The sequence below is a fragment of the Rhododendron vialii genome, chromosome 3a (genome assembly GCF_030253575.1).
Source record: "Rhododendron vialii isolate Sample 1 chromosome 3a, ASM3025357v1".
Classification (NCBI taxonomy): Eukaryota; Viridiplantae; Streptophyta; class Magnoliopsida; order Ericales; family Ericaceae; genus Rhododendron; species Rhododendron vialii.
Genome location: NC_080559.1, coordinates 23966592 through 23979478, shown reverse-complemented (window position 1 = coordinate 23979478; position 12887 = coordinate 23966592). Strand labels below are relative to the sequence as shown.

The window sequence follows — 12887 nt, the reverse complement described above, 5'->3', positions numbered from 1 at the left end:
TTTGACACAGTTATGCATCTCGACGAAGTCTACAATATGGACGGATCTGATCGTTGAACGAACTCGACGTTAGGCGGAAAAAGGCCGAGTGGCCGGGACTGGATTGGAGCTGCACTAAATGAGGCTTAGAATTTTATAATGATCATGCCTCTACCCTGACAAAAACGTCCACTAACACTGCTAACATGTCGTGTAACAATGACCGGAAGCATTGAAATTCCTCTACTAAATTTGATCCATGCAAAGAAACAAATGAGATTCCATTCCACACAGACAAGGTGACATGCATAATCCTTACAACTCCGCCCCAAACAAGAAATTAAATTCCTTAAATTGTAACACAGAGAAAACGAGATGCACCACTAATGCCAAATATTAACTGAAGAAGGGGTTCATTTATGCTCTTCGCAACTAAATCTTTTTATTATTGCTTCGCTACCGTATTTAATAGTTTTTCCATACGAGTTCAGAGCAGTTTAGGCAGTGAAAAGCTAGTGATATATTTGGAGATCAACATGTGAAAAGTATAAATCGAAGATCCAATTCTAGGTGTAAGGTTAATGTGGCCGAGAAGTGTTCTATATGGTACAAAAAGAATGGTTTGCTATGGTTGACAGGGCAGAACTTTGATTTTGAACAAGGTTATGCAGATATCAAAAATTATTCAGGAGCTTACTTCAAATTTTCGCAGAGTGTGCTTCAGCCACAGAAGAATTGAGGTCTTCCCGTGACTGGGATCTCCTGCTCTGAAGACGCATCTGACTTCTGTGGGGGGTCCAGAAAGAAGCCATGCTACTATTGTCGAATTGCATCTGCCCTAAGCTACCTGAGGAGTAACTATGTGAGACGCTGCTCGTTGATGGGAACAAGGACAAATCTGTGAGCTGAACACTGCTATCATTGAAACCAAATCCTGTGCCAAATGGTCCCTGTTGGGAATCTGCCACTGTTGGACTCAGTGGCATCTTTATTCTTCCATCCCCTAGAACACCAGAATTGACATTGGCTAAAAAATGTTAGACAAGGAGAAAAGCATTTGGAAACCCCAACTAATCATGTCAAACAAGACATGAATGAGAACAGAGGACTTAAGAAAAAGGAATAACTTAAAACGCAAAAGAAAAAGTTAAAAACTGATGATAGAGGACTAGCAGAGAGAATGGCATCAGTACACACTGCCAGAACTTGATGGATACATATTCAAAATGAAAATTATCAGAACACCACAAGCAAACTACTTAGTGGATTAATTAAGTGGCAACTATTTAACTTTAGAACTTCAATGATGTTAAATCACAGGTCATGTAGAAGAATTTACCTGAATTTATAGGACTCCAACGCCGAAACCGGAAAGGAGTTGGGATATTAAGAACAGACGTAGATGCTGCACTGTTGTGCCTGAAGAGGGGAAGATACGGTCTGCCAAAAAATCTTGTCTTTGAATTGCCAATACATGATAATACACATATAAGGAGAAAAACTGAAACGAATATAATGGTAAATAGAATGACGGGGGTTATTTTCATCTGGAGTATTTCAAAAGTGTGAATCACTTCTCTGTTTGCAAAGGCCTTCCCAGATTCCAATAGGGCAACTGCAAGGGTCCAAGTAATACTTCCAGATCCAATTATGACTTGGCTATCAGTAATGTGTAAGCCCGCTCTCAACAGAAGCACAATGTACGGGGCCCTAAAGCAATACTGTTCGATAAAGGGCTGAGGAGGAACACTGTTCTTTGCAATGTCCCAAGTTTTCTCACAGAACTCCTGACCCTTTTCTAACACATCGTCCAGTGCAGCTTCAGAACTTAACTTAAAAAACCGATACACCACGAAAAAACCAGACATTGCATAAAATTGGCCATAAGGACGAGGCACATTATCGCCAAGAGCACAAGGCTGCAACTTACAATCGATTCCTGAACTTTGGTTTGACCATTCAGACAAATTGACAGCAACTTTTGCAAGTTCTCTGCATTCTTCCCATTTTGGCGCACCAATAAGTTGGATGGGAGTTCTGGGCTTTCCCCCTTTATCCAATTTCTCCCCACCACTAAGAGGACTACTACCTTCTTGGTATATAGAAGCACACTCAGAACAGAAATATTGCTCTTTGTAACCGGATTGCAGGCAAGGGTGTTTGATTTCAATGTTTCCGCTAGCTAAATTAGCACTATTGATTTCCGGAAGCCTCTTGAGAAGATAAACAACAGACTTGTCAAAAGCATCATTCAAACCATAGCCTGAGAGCGAATAGGCACTAAGATGATGGTTAACGGGACCAATGCTTAGCTTTAAACCAGTGTCATTATGCACTAGTTCCTCGCTCTCAAAAGTGACTTGCAAGGATGAGCCACCTAAGTCAAGTGCACCAAATGTTGCTTTTTTGGGGATAGCCCCCAACACACCGGTGTGATAGTTTAAAGCTATCCATCCATAATATGCTTCCTCCATGCCACTGATAATCTTAACCCACTCTCTCTGACACAAGAAGGGTGAATTCTCTAAAATTGACCACGCATTGTCAAGAAGCCATTGTGAGTCTGAACTTGGTAGCCTGCGAACACCTGCTGTGGCATAAAGGAATAGGGAAGTAGTTTTATGTGCGTGATCGGGGATTTGTTTCTCTGCCCACTGGATAAGTGGTTGTATTGTGCTCCTCAATCCAGATATGTTGTGCACCAATTTGTCAAACCCAGGTTCAGTCTCCATTCGGTTGTAAGCACGTCCACTCTGTGAACTAGAATTCTGAATACTTTCTGGTAATGATCTTAATAAAATGGGGAGACTACCATCTTTCTTGTAATTCACATTAGCCTGGTATACATAAACCCGGGTCCCAGTGCTACCGCAATCAAGTACAACATAGAACTTGGGTGTTCCTTGAGACCACTTGAAATAATAAAATTGTAAAGTGAATACAAGTACAGCAAACAGTAGAAGACACAGCAGAACGAGGAGTACTCGGGCCCAATTCTTTTGTGTTTGAGGACTTCGTGGTGATGCTTTCTCCTTAGAAAAACTCACAACATTTCCTTTATTTAAGAAATTAGGCTGTTTTGGATGGATCAAGCTCCCATCGATTCCTGAGTTAAGATCACCCCCTTCTATGTCAAGCTGGCTGTAAGTGGAGAAATCTTGAAGAGAAGACGAAAGTCGAAGATTATTATGCTGTCCATAGTTGGGAACACGATAACTATGAACATAATTTGATGGAGGCGACAGTCCAGATGATACGTATGGCAAGGTTGAAGACTTTGGGGCTGAAAAACGGTTTGCTGCGGCAGATACAATATCTGCAACTTTACTAAACACCATGTCTGCAGAATTTTAGAACTGGCGTACCATGTACTATTTCATCCCCAAAGTTTCAATGCATAAATATGACCTTACTTCTTGTCTTTAAAAGGTAGAACTTAGTTCATAAAAGAGATACGTTAACAGGTAACTCGGTTTTCAGTGGATGAGCAAAGATAAGCAATTAGGTTTTCACAAATCCTGCAGAAACCCATTTGATGAAACAAAATTAGCCACAAACAAAAAGTGCAGTCAGTTAAGAAGTCTAGCTCATGCCATGAATTCACTGACAATCCAATCAGAGAGTTATTACGATCCCCAAAATGCAAAGATTCACATTTGTTACCAATGTTGAAAAAACCATGACAAAAAGTAACTAAACAACTGATAAGTCTACAATTTTGCAATTTTAAGATCTGTAAATTATATACTTTACTCAAAAAATTTAAAACATGAGAGCTGTCGAAGGGAAAAACATTCCATGTGCTCTGTCTTCATGTTTCAGAAGTTCTCATTCGAAATTAAATTCAGATTTCTTGTAGGTCTCACATTCAACAAACCACCGTTCAGTTTTTAATGACTTTTATTCTATTTTGGTATTTCCAAATATAACAGAAGCTACCTCAATTCAAGTATGTTAGAAGTCATTGCATCACTTTTGTTACTTGTATTGGGTAACTACAGAACCACTGATTCTTTACAGCTTATACAAATATGCCCCTTAAGAGTTCCTTGTCAACAGGTATCGTACCAAAGGAATGTAATAATGCACCCTGACATGATTATATAGTGCACTTATTCAACTTATTCACTACTATCCTTCAACATTTTTGGTAATCTTCAACAAATTAAATGGTATTTTACCACACAAAACATACATGCAACCTAAGGGTCCGTTTGATTAGCGAGAAAAATATAATGAAAAGTGAAAATGATAGAAAGTGAAGTGAAAGAAAAGAAAAAGAACATGTAAATTTTTTCTCACATCTGTTTGATTAGGATGAAAGTTTTGCAAGAAAATAAAATTTCATTATTTGAAAAGGTGGAAAGTTGCCCAAATTAGAAGAGAAAGGTGGAGGGAAGATGGTAAAGAGGGAAATTAGAGTAATTATTGTTGATTTTCTCGAGAAAACAAAATTTCCCCACACATTTTGTGAGAAAAAGTGAGGCAAGCTCTCAAGCTTTAGAGGATTGTATGGAAAAGTTCACTTTCTACCACTTTCTAGAATATTCTTGCTAAGTGAACACAAAAAAAGTATATTTTTTTCTCTTTCTTGCATTTTCTACCACTATCTCGCTAATCAAATGGACCCTTAATTATCAAAACATATATCCCTTGCTCTAAATTGCTATTCTCAGATGCCAAAATATCATTAGTAGAGAAATCCAATGACAGTTTTAACCAGGTATTTTCCCAGGAAGAATTTTTCCACCGAGGCATAAACTCATTCACTGACCATTTACATATTCAATCATGCTAGCAACACCCACAGTCCGGTGAGTTAGTGCCAGTGCCAGTAATGGCAAAGAAATTTTTAACTCCAATACACCTTCCACATGATTACACGGAGTCTTAAAGTATTATCTAGTTCTACTGATCTTTTGTTTAGCTTTTCGTCATAATTTCTGGGATGATTTATTTGGCCCGATGAGAGGAATGTGTAAAGTATAAAAATATGGACTGAAATTGAAAAAAGTTCAGATAAGACGACACTGAAGAGTGAAGACAATAAATACAGCTGTCTTGTTCATAATATCTAAAGTTTGCTTGTTTTGAACTTTTTTTTTGTCTTCAGTGAATTTAACAAAAAATTCAGAAAAGATGTAAAAACAAATACCAAAACGTAAAATATCCCAAAGGGTACAATTTCCTACATTTTAACTCTGAGTCTCAATTTCTAAGCCATCATCGGTAGGCTATGGTTAACATTTTCCTAAGAATCCTTTCATATTAAACCGCTATCTAAATTGATGAGTACAGCAACAAACAGCATCTTTCCAACCTGGATATCTAAGATCAGAACCACACTTCGATAACTTGTCACATAATCCTTCAGTAGCCCCATCCGCTTCCGCTCTCAATCCTCGCTCTCTGTGATCGCGCTCTCAATTCTTGCTAAAGACTCTTTCACGCTTGTACTCCTAATCCAGCACGCGAGTTATGTGACTTAGGTCTGACTACACCATTTAGTCTCATTGTAAAGTCTCACTTCAAAAAAACGCCGCATTAAAACAAACGAGAATTCTAATTTTTCAGTCCTCACAGTTTTTCAATTACTACAAGACTGTCAAAAGATAACGTGGCAGGTGTTTGATATTCCGCATCGCGTGATTCGTGAGCGTCTATTACTCTAAATTCATCCAATAATCGAGGAAAATAAGCGAATCAATCATAAAATTCAAGGGGAGAGAGAGAGAGAGAATACGAACCTACAAACGAAAGAGTCGTGTCGATCTGGTTAAGAAGTGTGGATCCGGATTGGATACTTCTCCCGAGGAGCAAACACCAATTCCTTCTCCTTGTTGAACTCCTCCAGCATTCCTCCTCCTCCTCTCTCTCTCTCCTGTATGCTGGCCTGCTGGGGTTGCCGATGCTTTCAGTCTAACGCAAAGTTTGAAACTTTCATTTGATTTTTCCTTCTTTTTTTTCTTTTCTTTTTTCAGTTTGTATTTTTGTGTTGCTTGTGAGTATCAACTGCAATGACGTTTTCAACCCCCAACCACACGTCGTCGTTTTCTGGTAATGACGTACGGAGGAATAGTTCCATTACGGGGTTCAATTGATATTCGCACTTCACTTTTTATTAATGGCACTCCACTTTGTTACTAGTAACTTCCCGTTAAAATTAAAGCGCCATAAAAAAAAAGTAGTGTGCGAAAATCAGTTTTCTTCAATCAAAACGAAAAAAGTTCATGTACGTTTGTGCCAACCACGTGGCAACATTTAGGGCAGTAAGAAAACAAGAGTAATGAACAACTTTCAGATAATTGAATGTTAGAGTGCAAATTTAACAGCAAAAGTAAACAAGATTCTAAAGGTTCAACAATAATACCATAAATCAAATATTTTTAGCGTTTTTGTTTGAATTAATGACAGGTTGAGACGATTTGATCCATAGTCAACCTAAGAGCATCCACAATGGGTGTGTTATATTTGTGTATCAAAATGTTTGTTAAAATATGTGTTAGAATAAAAAATGGGTCCTACAAGTGTGTGTTAACTTAAAAGTGTGTTAGTATATATATGAGTACCTCAATGGGTTAGTTAGGAGTGTGTTAACTCTTTAAAATAATGTATCAAAACAATGGCTATAATAAAAACTTTTACAATGACTATGTCACCAACGTCATTTTTCTGTAATGAAGGGAAGGCCAACGGTCATGTTCCTGCCACTCCACTTCCCATTTAAAAGAATTATGTTCAGAGCATGAAATTTCATTGCCTATTTTGCTTTTATTCTGACCTTTGGTATTCAACACATATATAGAAAAACAATGAAAAAGGCAACGGTAAATCAAGTTAACGGTAAGTTTTCAAAAAAGAAAGTAGTGTGAGCATTTATGTTTTATGGTTGAAGTTTGAATTTATAGGGATAGGACCCACTTATTGTTTGTTAACTTCTTTGCTAAACTTGATAACCATACTAACACACTACTACATTTAGCATACTCTAGCACACTCTAACACACAAGCATTGTGGCACAAAAAATACAATTTTGTTTGTTAAATCTTAACACACACAATTAACATACTAGTTAACAAACCCAGTGTGGATGCTCTAACTCACAATCCAACAGCTTTATCACATGCCCAACCAAATCCGTTCATCCTCTCAGTGGTAGTACGGGTCAGGTTTGTTGGGTTTTGCCCATGTGATATTGAAAAAGAAAAAGAAAATTATGGGGAATGCTAGGTACAAAAAAAATTTACCCCGAAAGTATTCCGAAAACAATAATCAATGGTTGAGAATCACTTTGATGATTGTGTCACATACATCAAAGGACACAATCATCAAAGTGAATCTCAACCACTAGTTGATCTTTTTGGTGTAGTTTCGGGGTAAATTTTCTTTGTTCCTAGCATTTCTGTTATAGTTAGTTGGTTAGTTGGTTTAATTGTTCGGTGGAATTAATTGGCTTAAGTTATTGTGCTTATTGGAAGTGCTTAAGCTGTGCATGGAGTAATTGTGGTAATTGGTTCCAAGAAGTCTTTGTTGTACTGCATCCATCCAGAAGCATCTCGGCAGGTGAAGAGGCTTTGTGCGCCAGCCTTTGTCAAGCCTATTAATAGGGCCTTCCTGTGCCGAGAATTGGGTAAGGAGTAAAAAAGGCAGAAAACAATCACTAAGAAAAGTCAATACTTTGTGTGTGCAGGTGTGAGAGCCGAGAGGTTGAAACAGTGAGGAAAAGGAGTGTGGGAAAAATACCAAGTGAGGGTGTATTTGTATCTCACCATTGTACTCTTCATTGTTATAGTGGATTACTCTCTCTTTCTCTCCCGTGGAGTAAGCATTGAGGCCGAACCACGTATATTCTTGTCTCTTTTGTGTGTTTTGTTTTTCGTTACGCTTCCGTTGTGCGGGTGATCGGGTATTTTTACCCTACAGTGGTATCAGAGCTACGGTATGGCGGGGAAAAGCACCGGGTTCACAGTTGAGCCTTTCAATGGGCACAATGATTTTACTCTTTGGCAACAAAGGGTGAGGAATATTTTGGTGAGAGAATGTTTGGTGAAAGCACTCAAGCAGAAATCCGAAAAGCCGGAAGAAATGAAGGAAGATAAATGGGAAGAGATGAGAGAGCTTGCAAATAGCACCATCCAATTGTATCTCGGGAATAGCACTCTCCGAGAAGTCATCAATGAAACGGATCCGGCAGAACTTTGGGCGAAGTTGGAGAGTAGGTACAAGTCCAAGTCTTTGACGAATAGGTTGTCGTTAAAGAAGCAATTGTATGCGTTGAGCATGTCCGAGGGAGGAAATATTAATGAGCACTTAGATGAGTTCAATCGGCTAATAACGGAGTTGGAAGCCATTGGCGCAAAGATTGAGGAAGAAGATAAGGCGATCATTTTGTTGGTTTCCTTGCCGATATCCTATTAGCATCTCCAAACTACATTGTTGTTTGGGAAAGACACTCTTGGACTTGATGAGGTTATTGCTACACTCCTATCCCATGAGTCGATGCGGAGGAAGGAGAGCGAGAGGATGTCGGAGGATCGTGCCATGGTTGCATCTTCCGGTAGTCAAGCTAGAGGGCGGACGACGGAAAGGCAAAATGGGTCCAAGCCAAGGGGGCGATCACACTCTCGAGGTGGTGAGTCACGGGCCGTTCACAAAAGGAAATGCTATTTTTGTAACGAAGAAGGCCATATATTGAAGTTTTGTCCAAAGCTCAAAGTGAAGATAGATGAAGAGAAGAAAAAATCCAAAGCGGCGGTTGTTGAGAGCTCCGTCAAAAATGAGGGTGATTTGCTCACGGTGACTTCATATGAAGTAACAGTGAATATTTAGTATAGCGTGAAAGCATCCAGAACAACAAAATCACGAAAGGAAAAGAGAAGACACAAATCTTGAACGCTTGAAATTCTGCTTCTACGTTCGCTTTTTCTTCACGTAATTGTCTAATCACATCCTTTATCTACTTTATTTCTTGATCAGATCTTTTCTTTCCACCTTCTGTGCTTTTCAATTTTTCACCTAAGCCGTCCTTCTCTATTGCATATTTATTCGATTCCTCCTCCATTCAATTCTTCAGCTGTTGAATTGCATCTTCTGTAACGACCCGAATTTTCAAGTCATTTTTTCATTAAATATTTTATTATAATTTTTTTACTAAAAATTATTTTATGATTTATTAAAGTGATTGTATTATAATTTAATCTCATGAGCTAGCCATTAAAAATCCTTTGATATCATAGGATTTTATTTTCACATCTTGAACCATGACATCCTTGTACCCAACTCTGTGGGCACGCTACCCAGAAATGCTCGATTTAATAAAAATCGGGTGCGGCCCCTTTTTGGAAAGGCATGGCGAAACGCCTCGATTCAGAGTCGCCACTCGGGTTTTAGCGGTGAAAACACCCAAGGAACCGAACTCGAAAACGTTTGCCACGTTTGTTTGGTTTTGAAAAGGCTTTGTAGACTGGACCGTCGTCACCTTCGATATCTGAGGTTCGATAGCCAGGTTACGAGAGGGGAAGGGTTTTATGGCACCCCTCTCGCCCAATCCGGAGATCGGTCTCTACTCGGGCATTTTTTTGTAAAACGTTTACATTCTTCTCTTATTTGATCATTTTTTAGTCAGTTAGGGCGGGGGAACAGTTAATGGGGGTTGAAACGGTAACAAGTTGCAATTTATGTGACAAAAATGCTTATAGATGACTTTGCTTGCAATGATAAACATAGATTGAGAACAAGCACAGAGAGCAGTCTGAATAAGTTGGGGTACGCTGCCCCGGAGGGTCGTGAACAGACCCCGTACTAGCGTGCACTGATCCAATCAGTGCACGCAGGCACGACCTGCACACGCCACTACTAGACTGGCGTACTCCACTCATTAAGCTCCACAGTCCTTATTTGCAATCCTCTGGGCTCTGGAAAGGGACCAGCGCACACCCAGGACAAACCACACAGTTAATAGGGCAGAATATACATAGTTACAGACAGATGAAATGGTTTGAAGCCATAAAAATAGGCAGGAAACCCCCTAAACAGGGTGGGGACATGAAGCAGGCCAAGATCACACTAAGATGCAAGGGCCAGCCACTGGGTTGTGGGACAACTGCCGTACGCCAGTCATACGATGCCGTACGCAGGTGTGGCCATTATCCAGTGCATGGCTTTGCATCATCTGGGCTCTGGAACATGACCAGAAGGATCCCAGAGGCCCTTTTAAACAGATAAAAAGTAAGCAATAACTACTACATCTAAACAGCTCTAAATATACAGAAAGGGGTAAACTGGTTGTTTAGCATGCAAGTGTGATTGACAGAATGATAAAATGACAGAAATGATGATCTATGATCCCCACGCCAGTAGTGCTCATACTGCCATGACTGGCGTATGGCATAGGATTACTGGCGTGCGCCATATTACATCTCATACGATTGTTGTATTTTACCAGTTTAAGGCCAGGACTAGTATTGTTTACCAGCCTGGGCCTTACTGGTTCCCCTCAGGGGTTGAAAACAGTAAAGAACACAAAGGTGGTATACCTTTTTGTTTGAGGATTGAAGGTGGTATTGAGCTTAAAGCTTAGGGATGGAGGCTTAGAAGGTGACTGGATATCAGTATGGTGTATGGAAGTGGATTGCTTGCTTTCCTCTTTCAATGGAAGAAAAGGAGGTGAAGAGCAAGAAGAAAGGAGGAAGAGAGATTTTTCTTCTTAATGAGGCTAACCCCTTGCAAATGAATTCAAGGGGGGTATTTATAGAGGGGGAGTGACTGAGATCAGTCTGGTTTAAGGCTTGTTTGGCTGGCTTGGGTCAAGAAAGGAGCCTTCCCATGCATTAAATGCATGGGACTAGTTGATGGGGGGTGTAGGAGAGAGGGGGAGCGGGCCTGGCCGATATAATCATCAGGGGCTACTGTGGCCGACGTCAGGGTGGCACAAAAGTCTCGTCCATGTGGCTGAATAAAGTTGATTTGACTGGGTTTGACTGGCGTGCGCCACATATGGACCGGCGTGCGCCAGTAATAGCTGAGTCAACGGTCGATGACTGACACGTGGCAGCTAACTGGCGTACGCCTCCAAGGCACTGGCGTAGGCCAGTTGGGTTTTGCTGGGGCTGTTTGGCCCTGGTTTGAAGGGTTTGAAATGGGTTCGAAAAGGGTTTGGGACGCTCAAAGCTCAAACACACCATTATCCTCAGACTGTTCTCGACCAAAATCATCATCGGGAAAATAAAAGATCGACAAATAACGTTATCTGGACAGTCCAGAATGGGGTGTCTACAGAAGCCCCCCTTTGACGGCACTTGAAGCACCATTGACTGGAGACAAGTAACGTCAAAGGTTTTCTAGACACCCTCTTCGAGGCTATTCAAAATACGTGAACTTTAAAGGACCTATTTGATTTGAAGTTGGGGCAGACAGACCGCTGCTTTGTTGTCTTTGACGGACAGATCACACAATGTGGACTCTCCTGGGGAACGATCCTTTTTGCAACAGCATCGACTCTGTTGGGGAAAAAGACTGTGGGACGGATAGATCGTCGTTGATTTAGAAACTGGACGGGTGGACCGTCGTTGATTTGAAGTCGGACGGGTGGACCGGCGTTGATTTGAAGCTGGACGGGTGGACCGTCGTTGATTGGAACTTGGACGGGTGGACCGTCGTTGATTGGGACTTGGACGGGTGGACCGTCGTTGATTTGAAGTTGGACGGGTGGATCGTCGTTGATTTGAAGTTGGACGGGCAAACCGTCGTTGAGGGGATCAAGCTATCCTTGGCACGAATAGTTCCAATAATCACGGGTAGGTCGCGTCAGGGAGGTTAAATTCCATCTGTTGGGAATCAGAGCCAATCTCCTTATCAAGGACCATCCGAGACAGAGCAATAGGACTGCTGGAAAATGTGCTCTAAGCTGGACTGAAGTAGAGGTAGTCATTCAGAATGGACGGACCATCGTTGATTTGAGACGGTGGGTCATCACTGAAGGACGACTCGTTGAACCATCGTTGATTTAAGACGGTGGGTCATCGTTGAGGACGACTCGTTGAACCATCGTTGATTTGAGACGGTGGGTCATCGTTGAGGACGACCCGGGAACCATCGTTGATTTGAGACGGTGGTTCATCGTTGAGGACGACTCGGGAACCATCGTTGATTTGAGACGGTGGGTCATCACTGAAGGACGACTCGTTGAACCATCGTTGATTTGAGACAGTGGGTCATCACTGAAGGACGACTCGTTGAACCATCGTTGAGTTGAGAGATTGAAAAGGACGATATTCTGATTTTCATTGATGGATTTGAAAAGGACGATATGGTCGATCGTTGTTGAGGGATTGGAAAGGACGACATGGCTGATCGTCGTTGAAGGATTGAAAATGACGATATGGTTGATCGTCGTTGATGGATTGGAAGGGACGACATGGCTGATCGTCGTTGAAGGATTTGAAAAGGACGATATGGTTGATCGTCGTTGAAGGATTGAAAAGGACGATATGGTTGATCGTCGTTGATCTGATTTGAGAAGGGACGACATGGCTAATCATTGTTGATTTGATTTGAAAAGGGACGACATGGCTGATCGTCGTTGATTTGATTTGAGAAGGAACGACATGGCTGATCGTCGTTGATTGAATTGAAAAGGGACGACATGGCTGATCGTCGTTGATTTTGATTTGAGAAGGACGACATGGCTGATCGTCGTTGATTGAATTGAAAAGGGACGACATGGCTGATCGTCGTTGATTTTGATTTGAGAAGGACGACATGGCTGATCGTCGTTGATTTTGATTTGAGAAGGACGACATGGCTGATCGTCGTTGATTTGATTTGAAAAGGGACGACATGGCTGATCGTTGTTGATTTTGATTTGAGAAGGGACGACATGGCTGATTTTGATTTGAAAAGGGACGAC

At 41.0% G+C, this 12887-nt stretch overlaps 1 protein-coding gene across 1 annotated transcript; it reads right to left on the bottom strand.

Annotated features, from left to right (window-relative positions):
- Positions 1–516: 516 nt before the first annotated feature.
- On the bottom strand, positions 517–5860 carry LOC131320589 (probable apyrase 7). The gene is made up of 3 exons (XM_058351326.1): positions 5731–5860; positions 1319–3497; positions 517–982 (listed from the first exon to the last, which is right to left on the bottom strand). Exons 2-3 carry the CDS (start codon positions 3315–3317, stop codon positions 678–680), a joined length of 2304 nt encoding a protein of 767 aa, XP_058207309.1. The 5' UTR covers positions 3318–3497; positions 5731–5860; the 3' UTR covers positions 517–677.
- Positions 5861–12887: the final 7027 nt, after the last annotated feature.